Here is a 15,282-nt window from a genome sequence, read left to right as displayed (position 1 = left end):
CCAAAGAACATCAGGTTGCTCCTATTCTTAATGGATTTCCATCACCTGCACCCAAGTTCAATAATGGCCTGAATGCTCTGTGGGAACTCAAGTTCATCCCAACCAAACAGAAAGGATCAGCCACCACGCAGAGGACGGTGAGAGCCCGACAACAGGTGTGCATCTGAACCCGGGGCGGCAGCCTCTGTGCACCAAGCCCAGCGAACCATTATCACAGCCCATTTGCCAAAACCCTATGATGGGATGCATCACACCATCTAGAGTCCACAGGATCCAGATCCACAGGGATTGGTGCTTGCACATGAAACTCCACGAGAAGGGAGTTCTCCCACAGGGCAGAGCTCAGCAGCCACCTTCTGAAGGCCCAGCCCAGTGAAGGGCTGGCCCAGAGCACGAGCGGGGCCTTGCCGTGGGAGGGGGCTCTGCCAGGACAGGCTGCTGGGCTTCAGACACCAGCCCAACCATGATGGAGATGCTGCCGGCCCTTCACCCATCCATCCCTTGAGTTTTGTTTCCCTGGTGGAGGAGTAATGGAGACAGATGGAGCACACCCTCCCATCCACAGCACAGATGAGCATCACCCCCCACCCCCTGAAGGTGCTGCTGAAGGCAAGTTACCGCATCTTATTGTCCCTGTGCCACCACCACCCTTGCCTAGAAGGGACTGGGAAATGCTTACTGAATGGGCCGAGAGATGGAAGATTCAGGGAATGCCTGAAAATAAAAACGGACAGTTGATGCCTAGATATTCTGAAAAAGTGTGTTTCCGGAGCACATACCCTTCTCCAGCTATCACCTCGAGACGTCCTGCAGCAGAAAACCAAGTCCACGCACGCCAAACGGTTCAGCCCCGCTTGAAAGGCGTGAGCGCAGAGACATGTCCTACCTGCAAAGGCAAGTGTGCACTTGCTGGAAGAAGCTGCAAGAGGCTGGAAGAGGCTCTTGGTGGCCCCCAAACTACAGAACAGAGGCAAGAAACCAATCCCGCACGGCAGCCAATCAGACCAGGATCAGGAGGTCGGCCAGGAGAGACTTGTCCCACTGCCCGATTAACTGGGAAGAGGATGAAGCTCTGAGGCGCCCTCCCCGCAGAGCCACCTGCGGGCCGGTGAGGTCGCACCCGAACGAGTTCTGCCGAACGACTGGTGCAAACCTTGTCTCGACGTCGAACTGGGGAGCTGCTGGGAGCCTGATTTTGAGAAGCCACGGAGGGGGCGGCAGGCCCAACCTTGCACATGCAGATAGCTCCTACTGTCACAAGCCCAGATCGCCCCCTCCTGGCAGCTGGGAAGGGGTCGGCACAGAAGAGGAAGGATGAGAACCTCCTGACAGAGAGGTTGGAATTGCTCCCAGGAGGCCGGCAGGCGAACGGCAGCCATTACACATGCACTCCCAGACCAGATGCACCAGTTCTGAGGGGGAGGGCGGGACGCAGGGCTGTCCTGCCCCTGGAGTGCTGCTGGCCGATACCCGGGGAGCCTGGGTGACACCGATCCCAGCCCTGTCAGCTGGGAGATGGCCAGGGCGCCTGGGCTCTGTTGCTCCCCAAACACACCGACTGGAAGGCCGCCTGTGACCACCTGACAGCTGAAAGCATCCCCAGGGGCGCCTGGGTGGCTCAGATGGTTAAGCGTCTGCCTTCGGCTCAGGTCATGATCCCAGGGTCCTGGGATGGAGTCCTGCATCGGGCTCCCTGCTAGGCGGGGAGCCTGCTTCTCTCTCTGCCTCTGCCTCTCTGTCTCTCTGACTCTCATGAATAAATAAATAAAACATTTAAAACAAAAACAAAACACCATTCTAAAAAAAAAAAAAAAAAAGCATCCCCAGGTCCCTTCCTCCAAACCTCCGGCTTCTCTTTTCTCAAGGCAACTGCAAACAAAGCAGACCTAGGAAAGGACCCAAATAACCTCCTTCTCTGAACCCTCTGCTCTAAACATCCCCTGCCCTACTTAGATGAGATAGAAATCTTCAGTTAGGGACCTGAGGTTTGTAACCTATCTTTATGGTTTGTCCTCCGGGAGGCCAAAAAAAAAAAAGAAAAAAAAGAAAGCACATCTCCGCCTGAACCCATGGATGGCAAAAAAGAAAGATCAAGAAACTCATCCCGGAGCCTGGCTGCCGAATGCGGTGTTGAAGATGTGTGGGACAAGGAGCTTCCTGGGAGGGACTGACAGGTTACAACCCACAGCAGGGCCCCCTCAGTACCCGGAGGCCTGGCTGTGCACCGCTGGGAAACAGCTCACGTATGGTGACTGCCACAGGACGCAGACTGTGTCTTTCCAGAACGCACGCTGTGGCTCCCAGGCAACTGTCTTCACTATCACGTCATAATCTCTGGCCCCAGCCTCTGGGATAGGGACAAGTCCCACATACCTTGTCCAGGTGTCCCCCTACCCAATCATCTCCAAGCCCCCAACTGGGAGATGGTTGGCGCCGCATTTGGAGGGGATGCTATTGGCAGGGAGAAGAACTGTGCCCACAAACAGGCCATTCTCACCCCAGAGCCTCCCCCTGCCTCTGAGCCGTCACCCAGAGAAGGCTTTGCCTTGGAGACAAGGGAATCCACACCACTAACACCGCCTGAGTGCCCACACACAGCACCTTCCATCGAAGACCTCTTCTTGACCCCGACACCCTGGGAATTGGTTATTGGCTCCAGTTTAGAAAGCTGAGCTGAAGGGGATAAGGTAACTTGTCAAGACCTTGTAACGACCGAGACGTGGCTGAGATCAGAACTTAGGCTGTGTGTATTCAAGGCCAGCCCCCTTCTTCGGGTGTCTACTGCCTCCCTGGGTTATGCCCTAGAGAAAGTCTCTCCATCATCTCCACCCCCAGCAAAGCTGCCTCCCTCGGGGGCAGGGGCAGAGGGCTGGGCTGGCCCGGTGGTGTCAGCCTGGCACATCTGCTGTCCCCCCAACCCCCTATCGGAGGACAGGCCTGTGTGCCTGTGTTGTCTCTTTCTCTGCTGAAAAGCCAGATGGTGCCCGGTGGTGGGCAGAGTTCCAAGGATTTGGTGCCAGAGCTGTAACCCTTGTGGTGGTGGTGGGGGGGGGGGATGATAAATATTGTGGAAAACCCACATAGTCACTCACTTAATGATTATACGCCATCAGGCTTATTAAGGGCAGCCTGGCTCCTTGCAAGCATGAGAGAGAGAGAGAGAGGGAGAGAGAGAGAGATGGGTCCACACCCACCTGCCCAGGTGAGAAGACAGGGGCCTGACCTTGACCGAGGAGGCCTTTAAGGATAGTGATGACAGAAGGGGGGCCGGACAAGACGGTGTGTGTGACAGCAAGGGGGGGGGGGGGCTCTGTCTGGAGAAACACACCTGCCTTTGGAGGTGGCCTCTGTCCTAACACTTCACTGCTTGCATTTTAGGCACCAATGAGGAGGTGGCAGAGAGATGGGGGAGCCACCCTAGACTTCCTGGCATGTGGTCAGGTCCTGACTGTTGCCCTCTGCCTTCAGCCCCCAAAGACAGGGTGCCCCTAAGGCCATGCTGTGGGGTCACTTTGTCCTGGCAGTGAGGCATAGAAGATGACCCACGCCTTTGGGAAAAGAGGAGAAGCCAGCGGGATGTGGAATTTTTCTGGCGGGAGCAGTGGCTGTCAGCCCTGATGAGCCGTGGGCATCAGCAGCCCCAAGGGCTTACGGAGGGACTGGGCCAGCACACCCGAGTGCTCGTGTTCGTTCAAATGTTCACAGAGCAACTGCCCTCTGTGAGGCCCATGCTGGTTCCAGACGTATGGGTCAGGTACAGCCCTGACCTCGAGATGCTCACAGGGAGACCAAGTAACCGAATACACATGGAAGTCCAATTATTGCCATGGCAGGGGTTGGGGGGAGAGTCATGACCGCAGGTGTCTTGAAAGGAGGCCCCTGAGTTCAGTTCTGAACGAGTGAGTGCTCGTCAGACTCTGAAGAAAGGGAAAAGCACTTGATGGCCAGAGTCGTGAAAGCACCCAGCGTCTTTGGAGGACAGTGGCCAGTGAGTGTGGGGCAGTGGTGAGAGAGAAGGTTCCAGAAGGAGACTGGAGCAGACCACACCATGTGAAGGAGCGTAAATGCTGCCTTATGGAAAGGAACTTCTAACAGGTTTCAAGCAGGGAAATGACAGTCACATTTACCTAAAACCAGTGTTGAAAGAATGAAGTTAACAGAAAAGCTCTGTGGCCTTGGAACAATTCTTCTGCCAGAGGCGCCAGGCCTGTACTAAACGGATGGGGGCTGAGCCCTGCCTCAGGCTCTCCTGAGTCCTCTGGGGAAGACTCCTCTGGGTCTTAATGGGACAAGGCTTAAAAGGGACTATACTCTGTTCTGGGGGGCAAAAGAGAGAAGGCACAGCAGGGATGTCCCGGCTAGTGGGCCACACGATAAATGGGAAAAAATGCCACCTGGGCCCTTGCGGCGAGCCCTGTGGGAGCCAGAGCGAGCGAGCAGATGCCAAGACGTTACTTTCTCCCGCACTGCAGGCTTGTCTTACTGGTGCTCACTGTTTAGCCACTGAAGTCTCTTCAGGGAGAATCAACACCAGCTCTGTGTCGTGGTCTATTTATGCGGAATGTCAAGGAAGGGGAGATGAAGGGGAGACAGCGCTACTCCCCCCGGGCTGTGCTTCGCCTCACACATGAAAAAGCTAGAGGTACTCTTCGGGCTGGGCCGTCTGACCCAGGGCCTGGGAAGAGCTGTAGGGGCCAGGCTAGGGGTCAGCTGGTCCTCAGAGGTCCTTAGAACAAGAGGCCTTGAGGGGAACAGGTAGACTCTGCTGTGAGGGAAGGGGGTGGGGAGCCCCTGGGCCGTCCGTCCTGCCCCTCAGCGGCAACCCTGGAGAAAAGCACCCACCCATCATCCCCCAACCACTTGATTCTGTCAGGACTTAGGCTGAGATACTTTTGGCGGCTGGTGCACGGGCCTCCTGGGCCTTAGAACCTGCAGAGCTGTTGGCAACCCCAGTAGCCAGGTGGCATCTGACTGCTTTTAGTGTCCCCGCCCTGAGGATGTGAGGAGGCTGCCTGGAGTTTGTGCAGCACTGGACGAGAGATGCCAGCTGACAGCCGTCGGTGTTCTGGCGCCTTCCCTGCCTCACTCCACTCTGGCCACTTGTCTCTGTGCAGGACGAGTGGACGCGGTGGGACTGCTCTGCGCTGGAGCGGGAGGGGAGCGAGGGAGGGAAGTCAGGTGCCCAGAACACGGGAGCCCTGCAGAGAGGAGCACAAGCCAAGCTGGCTCCACCCCTTCTCTGCTGACGTCAGACCTCGAAATAGACAGATTGGGGAGCAGGAGTCTTTGCCGACACCGAGTAACCTTGGAGGTGGGGAGGGAGGGGAGATAGGGCATCAAGCTGGCTGATTAACAAGCTCTGCCCACCTGGGTATAAGACATTGCACTCACATGCCCAGCTTCCTCCCTAGTTGATGGTAGGAGTGAAAGGCCTCTCCGTGGGGCTGGCACACTGTGGGCTCTAAGAGGAAGCCAAGAGCACTGCCCGTAGGGACGCAGGAGGGACCTGTTGGCCCTGGGTTAACAAAGAAGGCACTAGCAAAGGGATGCTGCTGGAGCCCCTTTGCTCCTGGGGACACCCAGAGCCTGAGAACAGTCTGGTCCGAGGAATGATGTTCTCTGTCTGCACTGAAGTGCGTGAGGCATCACCAGCAGGTTACCTGTGACGCCAGGCTGGACACCTGCGGACGTGGGGCCATTGTCCTCCCCTGGAGGAGGCAAGGCACAGGGAGACCCTGACGGCTGCCTCCACAGTGGCAGCCTGGGGGCAGTTCTCTAAGGGAGACCAGAGCAGGCCTCTCGCCGGGAGACTGTTTAGCACGGGGACAGGCCCTCAGCCAGCCGGATTTCTCAAAGGGGAGAGGACACAGGTTTCTCCTCAGAACTGGTTGAAGGTACAGATTCCTGGGCCTTGAAGCCTTAGCTCTGCTACATTGGGCCGGAGGTAGAACCCAGGAATGTATATTTTTAACAAGTACCGGAAGATGGTTCCTGGCACTGAACCTTGAAACACAGGTGAGGCTCACGCCGCTGACCTGGGGGAAGGCAAAGAGCTGGACAGGGTTCCTAGGGGCCATGGACCTGTCTCTTGGGTGGAGCACAACCTCCCTACAGCGGTGAGGGTTACGCGTCACAGCCCCCCAGTCGACACCCCGCACCCGGACCGGCCGTCTCTTCCCTCCTCTTGTCAAGGTTTCCAGAGAACGTCTCAATCCGCGGCTAGAGGAAGTCCTTCCCAGAGCCAAACTCACGATGCCCTGCTGCGCTCTGTGACCATTCCTTCCAGATTCACGCTCACCACGAAGCATCTGCTCAGCAAAGCGCTCTGCAGCACCTCCCTTTGCACTTGAAGGCTTATTAAAATGTACCTTGGTCTGCTCTCAGCTCATCCTGCTAATTTATCAGATGTCATCATTAATATGCACCCTAATTGTTCAGCTCTCCTGATGCCCATCACGCTCGGGCCCCAGGCATCTCTGCCGGCTGCAAACCCTCTGGACTTCCTCGGCTCCTGCTTTCTCCTCTGGGCGGGCCTGCGGTCTGGAGAACGTGCCCAAAGACACTTTGATTCTCGGCACAGTTTGCACGGCCAGCACCGCCGGCTGGGATGCCAGCAACACGGAGGAGCATAGTTATTACTTTAGAACGAGTGCTTTATTTAATTAAACAATTACTGCTGGGGCCCTGGGGCGCTCTTTAGAAAGACACCAGATTCTGCTCACAACAGACACCCGGTAACAGGAAGTGAGCATCGCTCAGGGAGCAGCCAGAGCCCCACAAACCTCAGCAGGGCCCCCGCGAGTACCACGGGTCCTCAATGCAATGAAAGCATCAGACAGACACAGGGCAGGAGGGGAAAACGGGTTGGCAGCTACGGTTCCCATCCTGGTTAACACAAAATATTTAAGAACATTCCACCTTCCTCTAAAACCACTTAGCAGGGGCTGTTGGGTTCTAGATGATGGTTTTTTTTTTTTTTTTTTTTTTCCCCTGTACTTTTGGGGGAAATGAAACAGAAAGTGGGGAGGAGGGGAGCGGAAGATGTGAAATCAACCAGGATATTTTCTTCAAGAAAACAAAGTCACTTTTAGCCCCAGAAAGGGAAGGCTGGAAGCAGAGGGGATGTGGAGCATGGAGATGGCCTGGGCTGAACTGTTTGGGGTTAGCCTGGAGCAACTTGAGGGGAATGGCTGAAAACGCACTCAGGTTGGTGGCAGGGTCGGCCCAGGACGCTTGCGAAGTGAGGAGCAACAGACATTGATCCCCACTTGTACCACTCATGGAGAAGGCGCACTCAAGCCTCCAGCTTGGGCTGCCTGGGATCAGCGTGGAGTGTGGATAAAACGGTCCTGAAAAAGCACAGTGCAGAAGGTCCCCAGCAGGGATGAGCACTCCCCACGGAGACCTATTTGGAAGTTTCCCAACCAAATGGGCCTGCGCAGGAGCGTGGGCCGTGGGTATATACTTAACAAGCCCCGCGAAGCTTCCCAGGCTGCACGTGTGCATCCCTGGCTCTCTCGTAGGTGGGCTGCCCAAGTCCACCCCAACCCCACGTTATGTCTGCCTGCTTCCACACGAATCAGGCTTTGGATTGCTGCACCTTTGCACGTGAACACCTGGATACTACCTTTACGAGAGAGAGGCTTCTAAAAGCTCTATTTATAAATACTCAGTTTTCATAGAATAACATTTTACACCCATTAGAAAAACTAAGTACTTAAAAGAAACCTGCAGCCAGTCCTGCAAACTAACAAACTTTGTAACAAATAATTACCCCTAGTTTGTTTTATGCATTTGGACTTTCATACAGTAGGGTTTCTTAAGAGCTGAGCATGCTGGGGTGGGGGTGGCCAGGTGATGGCACACAAGATGATTTCCCCCATCCCAGGGCACCTCCCTGGCTGAACTGAGGAAGGGGGTAGGGCGGAAGGATGAGAATCCAGGCCGATTTATCTGAGATCTGCTCATGCGCCCAGGAGTCAAAACAGCTTGCCCTGGGCAAGTGGTGTTTATAAGCACGTACTCGTACTCGTGACTTGTCAGACAATGGATATGGGGGCAGGGACCTGGGACATTCTAACAGGGCAGAGAGATGCTCAAACTGCCATTGTGACGAGGGGGTCTGGGCTCAGGAGCTAGGATGTAAGTGCCTTCCACCCACCAGGTCAGAGTAGAGAACGCAGGACCCTGACCAATGGCAACGGGCAGCTTCTGAGACTTGGGGGAGGGACGGTGGGGGCTGTCCAGGAGAAACTAGTCCAAATTCCCATCACCTGGTATCTTTACTGGGAGCACTGGGGATTAAGTGTCACTCTCTATGCTGGTGTATCGGGTGTCGGCCATGGAAGAGGCAGGATGTGGGGGTGATGGATGGCGGGCTTAACGCCAGCCGACAGAACCCATGTCCCTGAGAGGCACAGTAAAAATAAAAACAATAGTCTCTCACGGAGCTGGAGGAGGAAGCTCAGCCCCAACACCCAAAGGTGCTGGGGGTGGGGTAGGGGGCAGTCGCCATGGCCCAGGGAGGTGCTACCCAGGTCTGCACCGAAAGGTGAGGGCTGGTCCAGAGCAATGCTGGGCAGCAGCTGGGCAGGCACTGGGGATGTGCAGGAGGCTGTGCCCAGGCGGCGGGAGCAGTGGCAGCCGTGGGTGATGGGCGGGGGGCTGGGAGCTCATAGGGTCCCTTGGCAGGAGTTGGAGACAAACCACAGTGCTGGAGTGAGTGACAGAGCAATGTGAATTTCATTTAGAAACGACTGGGCTGGGGGGATGGAAAGCACACCAAAAACCAAGAGGCCATTCCCGGGATGAAATATATAGACAGCTCCCTAGAGAAAAAGAGAGAGAGAGAGAGAGAGAGAGAGAGAGAAACACAGGCCTGTCCCTGTATTATTGATTTCCTTGAAAAAGAGAGACAAGCTAATCCTTTCAAGTCAGTCACTTCAATGTGAGCACCGGTGCTTGTTTGAAGTCAGCAATCCCTCAACGTTAGAGACCCAGCTCTTGTTTGGGTAGTGGGCCCACGCATTTTTGGGGCATCGGGCAGAAAGTCATTTGTCATCGAGACCCAGGATCATGGGTTGAAGGTGGAGGCTCAGCACGTGGGGGAGAGGCTCATAAGGACACCGTGCAACCGGCTGAAGACATTGCAGACCACCCCCACGCCAAGTTCCCGGTGTCGACCAGGCACGGGTCCCGAGGGCTACCCCGCCCTCTGCACCTGCAGTGACTGCCCAGTATGACTGGCATCTTCTCACGAGGGGGGTGGGGGAGAGAGAGCCAAGCAAAACGGACCTTTCTGAGCATCCAGAATGCGAGAAGGGTAACTTGTGACCAGAAGCATATTGTGGGGAGGAAGGGGAAAAAAAAGATGGGCTTCCCTGGTAGGTCACCATCCTACAAAAGGTACACTCCGATGTTCCAGACCCCAGGAGTAAGCCCACGCAGCCAGGAATCTCTCGGTCCATTACTGAGTCCCGACCCATGTGCGTCAGACAGGAGGGCACGGTGGCCCAGAGCAGGGAAACTGCCATCAGGCCATTTGTGAGCTTAGGGCTCTGCTCTCTGCTTCCAGATGGAGCCAGCCCACAAGCCCTCCCTAGAGACAGCTCATTTGCCCTCTGGGGCCACCCTTCTTAGTTAACTGCTGCTGCCTTCCACTCCAGGTTCCTGACGGTGGCAAATCCAGGGGCAGCGTCCATGCGTGTCCTACTGGAATTGTGCTCTGGGGCAGCTGGCGGTGTTCCCGAGAGTCCCCACATCCTGTCAAGTCACTGCGGCTGCTGAAACTCGTTGTGCCACACTGTTTCCCTCCTCGCTGGTCCTGAAGGCCTCTAGGCCACCTCCTGCCCCAGAATTGGTAAGAATAAATATTCAAGTGATGGCAGCGGTGACCCACTTATTAGCAGATGCCACAGCCCCAGGGCACAGTGGCTGATGCTGAAAGAACACAGAAAGGGACTGTGGGAGGGACAGGAAACGTCCTTGGGAAGACACGTCCAACTCCAGCGCTCCTTGAGCGAATGTGAGAAGTCTGCTCCACTACTAGGAGCGAGGGGCAGCAAGAAAGACAGCAAATCAATCAAGCAGACAGACAGGGTGTGTGGACACGGATCACTGAAAGGACACCATCGTTGAGCAGCGTCGCCCCACCCCTCTGCAAACATCAAGCTCCAAGGGCTGATGACCAGGCGCGACCCACCCCTTCTTTCTGGCCTCGCCAGCAGGACTGCCCGCAAGCCTAGCAAGTCTGTTACCGGGGCCGGAGGACGGGATGGTAACCCCCCATGGAAGCCAGGCCCAGGGGAAGTCACAGTCCTCAAGCCTCAGTTTTCTCTGCCGTAAAGTGGCATGATGTCACAGGCCTTACTGTGCGGCTGGGAGGACCCGATGGGAAAGGAGAAAGGAAGCGGTAATGCGTCACACCCACGCAAAGCCGCCACGGGAAGGGCCGGTCAAGGCCTGGCACAGCCACGGAGGTGCGTCACTCCCCTCTCCACCTCCTTACAAAAAGGACGTTTACCCGTTTTAGGAAGAGACCCCGGGGTTTTAAAAAAGGGACTGCATGCTGTTTTAAATGTTGCAAACGACAGATACAATTATTGCTGCGTAAGCCTGAGCCAAGACGGAATCAGAAAACGGACTTCCTGGCAGAGAGAGAAACCGGACTCTCGGTGAAAGCCTAGAAGACCCTTCCGATGTTAACGTGAGCCCGAATCGGACTGCCCTACACGTGTAGGAAGAGCCCAGCAGACAGAACTCCCGAAACTCCCACGCAGCCCCCAACACACACCCTGCTTCTTAAAGGGGGCGCCCAGCAGAAGGTGACAGGTCATCTGCCAGGCACGTGCAGGCCTCCATCTCTCCCCCGGGCCACCCAGGCCCTGGAGGGGGATCTCACAGCTCCTGTGTCAAGGCAGGATGGCAAGCCAGGGTGACCTTGTCCTGCCCCAAGGCAGCCCACGAGGGGCCCCCGCTCCATACCATCAGTTTGTGGCCGAGTCTCCAGGCAGGATGAGCCCGCTCTGCCATCTGCGCTCCCGGCTCTGCTGGGCCGGCGCCTGCTGGGCTGCCAGTGACCTAGCGGCATCTGTCCACCTGTAAGAGGCCAAGGCCGCTCCTGTGAACCGGGAGGAGCTCTTGGCCCTCAGGGAGTCCCACTGCGGCCCCAGGGCTTCCCCCTGACACTCTAAGGGACAGCAGCAGTTACAGGGCCAGGCCCTGGGGCAGGGGGTGTGAGGGACGGGCTGGGAAGCGCTGCTGGGATGAGGAAGTGAACGAGTACTTGGCAGTGCCCTGGACTCCGGGGGATGGCGGCACACAACCTGCTTCCCAGACACTGGGGACGGTTGGATTCCTGGACGGAAATGATTTCCGTACAACCCTAGTACCACTTCACCCCTGGTCCGTGGCTCCTTCTCACGGCATAGGAGAGAGTGATGTGCTCAATTCTGACTCTGTTTTCTAGCAAAGCCAGAGAAGCTCTGCAGAAAGAATCCCAAGATATTCCCCAGCCTGGAGGCGAGGTTACTGGTTTGAAAGAGTAGGGGCACCCAACACTTTCCCACTGATCCTTCAAAGGAGCAGGAGAGGCGGGTGGTGGGGTTCTGAGAATCCAAGGCCAGCTGATAGCAGGTCCTGATGTTGATTCTCATGGGCTCTTGCCAGGGCCCAGGTCACTGAAGGCTCCAGCTGCAGTGGCTTGTGGGGACGGCCCTGGAAAGCACGTGTGACTCACGGGACCCCTGCCTCCCAGTGCCCCGCTCTGTGGCTACTCCAAGGAAGGAGAGGGAGAGACTGACTCATATCAGCTGCACTGGCAATCACAGGATGTGGACGGAGGTCGCAGGGTGGAGGGGAGGAGGAATTTTCCATCTGTTAAGGTCAAGGGCTTTGGCAGGTGACCGGGAGCCGCTGGGAGAAAGCTCCCTTCTTATCATGATGCTATGCACAGGCTGGCCTCTGGGTATATAGTTAATACCCCAAATATCCTCATTCTGTGTGTGCATTTCAATAGCGTTCCTGGGAAGACACAGAAAAGATTGTTTCCAGAGGACTTTCTGGAAATTAAACCACAAAATGAAAGCCTGTACTTTTATTCCCCAGAATGGACTGTCCCAAAATAGCAATGAAGAGATGGTTATTACAAGGCCCTTCGAAACACGCCGGCTGGGAAGGTGCATCATCTACCTGAGACAAGGAGATGGTTGTGCACGGGCTGGGGGTGCTTTAAAGCTGCCTGCCGCTTTGCCTCACCTTTTGGTGAAGTCTCGCTGCCAGCAAAATCAGAAACCGCAGGTAGAAAGAGGTGCAGTGGGAGTCTCTAGAAGGGATGAACAATCTTCTGAACATGAATGACTGAGGGGTGGGGGGGGGAGTATAACCCTCCTCCTTAATGATCTGAAGAGGCCACCTGAGGGAATGAAGACATACGGTTGAGCCCTGTGGGTCAGATTGGGGACGGGAAGATGTCCTCACCTGCAACAGACCGCTCAGGACCAAGGAAGGAAACCTCCGAGTTTGCCAATCCGTCCCAGCTCCCTGACAGGGGAGGCCTGAGGGCGGACGCCCAGCGCCCAGCGTGGAGGGTCAGAAGGCATGATTCTTCAGGAGCCACACACCCTGGGAGCCACACGCAGAGTTGTAAAGTAACTCCTGAGACAGTGTGGAGTTCCGTCTGCCTTGAATTTCTCCAAACCAGGCAGAAGAGCACATCTCAACAGAATACTTGCTGTGCCAAGCCCCCACCAGGGGCCCGGGAGGTGGGGGAGGGGGACAACCACCCAGCGAGAACAAGGCTCTGCTTCTGCTCACCCTTCCCATCTCTGTAGCTTTCACAGGCCGGGTGGCAATCAGCCCTAGGAGTTATAAGCACAGTATATGCAAGGTGAAGGCTTTCCTGAACGGCTCCTTCTGTTCCGTCAGGGAGTTATTGAGATTCAGGGAGGGAGGCTCCCATCATGTGGAATGTTTACAGGAATAAGTGAAAGAACAATTTAATAAAGCACTAATAATGCTTCTCAATAATTTACCAGGCGAATGGCAGCGGCCAATATTCCTAGCACTCCGTATCTGTCTTGCTGGGGAGGGGATGAGCCAGGCAGATTCAGCACAGACTCTAACAGCCTCTCCTGGAAAGACCCAGCTGAGGTCTGGTCCCTCTGGCAGGTGCCTCTGCCCTGGACATGCTCCTGTGTCCGTGCTGAGCCTCTTGGACCCCTTCCTCCCGTCCTCCTTCTGCCAGTTAGAGGTCCAGGTGGGTCGTTACACTCACTGATACTTTTGCTAATTTTATCAATGACAGTTTGTTGAAATGCTGAGAGGTTAACAGCCTCAGCTGTGCTGACCTCCTGATCTCCCCCTCCCCCTCCTGGCGGGGGGAGGGGAAGTGGGGAACTGTGCCAGGGAATTAACTTGCTACCAAATTCCTACCAGACCTGCGGTGGGGGGATATGAGATACGATTCTACTAAAAGACAAGTTTCTAGTCATGGGTGAACTCGCAAGACAAAAACCAGACCATCCGACCGCTCGGGCAACGCAGGAGAAGAAAACCAGTCTCTCCCCAGGCTTGGGCCATAGGCTGGCTTCAGTAGGTCCACAGGGTGGGACTGGGAAGGCAAACCCACCATTCAGTGGCCCTGGGTTAACAAACTCAGAACCAGATACCAGCTGGCAGGGCCTGCCGAAGCCTTTGCCAGGATGGGGGTAATTAAGTCAGGAGGCCAACTCCCTGAAAGGCTCGGCTCTCTCCCGAACCCTGCCTCCCACTCCAAATCAGCCAAGTGGCCACGTGTCAAACTGTGTGTCACCTCGCACACCTAAATCTGTGTCGGGGTTAAGGAGGACCAAGAAGAGGCAGAGAATATTAATAGATGCTGCAAAAGGGCGAGGGAAGCATTTCTGAGTCCCACCCACAAAGCAGGCAGAGATAAATAACGGCCTGTGGTTTCGTGTCTTATTACCCAAGACCCGTCTGGCATGGTATCCAGCTCCAACCCGCCCCTCCTGCCCATGGCACAAAGCAGTCGGTAACAGCCTAGAGATTCATCTTCTTCCCCCACCTGTGGGGAGGAGGGGAGACAGGGACAGAGCTGGGCTGATCATTCCCTACCTGGAGAGCCTGTTTGTGGTCAGGTCCAACCATAAGATGGCTCAGTCCCGCCTGCCCAGTCAGGAAGCCCGGCACCTCCCATATGCTCTTGGGCTGGCCAGCAGTAAGGTCAAAACGTGGCAAGTCTCCAGGAGATTCGTTCTGACACTCTTGAAGAGCTGTGCTAAGAGCCATGCCCCTCAAACCCCGAGCTCAATTTACAAGAGTTCACAGCCAGGAGCTGGCAATGTCCCGAATGCCAACTCCGAGCCATGTGTGACCAGACACGAAGGCTAGATTCTCAGTAACGGGACACGGTTTCTGCCCAGAACCATGGCCCCAGTAACTAGCCAGAGCGGGAAGCTGTGTAGACCCTCCTTTCTGGGGAGGGAGCTCGATCAGAGAGTAAAGTTCAAATGCCCCCGACCAGCCAGGCTGGGCGGGGGCCGAGGGGCCGAGGCGAGGCCACTCACCAAGTAGATGCGGTAGGCGTCCACGCGGCGCAGGGGCCCCCAGCACGGGTCCGTGTCGTTGTGCTTGCTGTCGGCCTCCACACCACAGGACTCGTTGCCAGTGGCGCTGCTGATGAAGAGAAGAGTGGTTCAGTGTGGCCCCCGCTTGGCGGGAAGCAGGATGGAACGTTCCACCACCAAGCCTCCATGCCCACCGCAGCTGCTCCCGGGCCGACCACCTCACTTGCCAGGAATCACAGCCTCCTGTCTCTGGGCAGGTGCCACCTACTAATGCGACACCACTTCCCAGCGACTCGGGGGCCCCCGGTGGGGATCCCAGGCATCTTCCCAATGGGGCAGGGAGGGGGACAGCGGTGTTGAGCGGGCTTCCAAAGGACAGAGCGCAGCCAGCTGTGGGATGCGCAGAAAAGGGCTTCGGGCCTCTCCATGCTTCAGATGCCGACATGTTGGCTGGGCCTTGTGCTTCTACCAAAAACTACCTTGACTGGCCGAGGAAGGCTGTTTGACTACAGCCAGTGTGGTGGTGGGGGGGGGCCACTCACCAGGTCACCTGCATGAGGGAGAAGGGCACGGCGGCAGCGTAGATGGCCAAATCCCCGTACAGGTAAATGATGATGCAGAAATAGAACAAGTTGACCCCCACTGAAAGGAACAGAGTCACTGTCAGGGAGCCACAGGGGCGCCTGTGTTCCTTCCTGACAGTCAGGTCTCTACCTCT

At 56.2% G+C, this 15,282-nt stretch overlaps 1 protein-coding gene across 5 annotated transcripts in view; it reads right to left on the bottom strand.

The window, feature by feature from the left end:
* TMEM104 (transmembrane protein 104) overlaps window positions 1–15,282 on the bottom strand; it is a 54,695-nt gene that overhangs the window by 23,764 nt on the left and 15,649 nt on the right. For 2 of the 5 annotated variants that reach the window (XM_045888516.3, XM_064582757.1), the window contains 2 exons: window positions 14,565–14,673; window positions 12,256–12,412 (listed from right to left, as the gene is read on the bottom strand). In XM_045888516.3, the coding sequence (XP_045744472.1) occupies window positions 12,256–12,412; window positions 14,565–14,673 (266 nt within the window). Of the gene's footprint in view, window positions 1–12,255; window positions 12,413–14,564; window positions 14,674–15,106; window positions 15,207–15,282 lie in introns of all 5 variants that reach the window. The other 3 variants (XM_045888518.3, XM_045888519.3, XM_054510716.2) reach the window with 3 other exon arrangements.

Source organism: Mirounga angustirostris, unplaced genomic scaffold, assembly GCF_029215605.1.
Source record: "Mirounga angustirostris isolate CCGP_5_RB_7025 unplaced genomic scaffold, mMirAng1.0.hap1 SCAF_17, whole genome shotgun sequence".
Lineage (NCBI taxonomy): Eukaryota > Metazoa > Chordata > Mammalia > Carnivora > Phocidae > Mirounga > Mirounga angustirostris.
The sequence above is the reverse complement of the archived record's forward strand: the minus strand, read 5'-3'. Positions and strand labels throughout refer to the sequence as shown.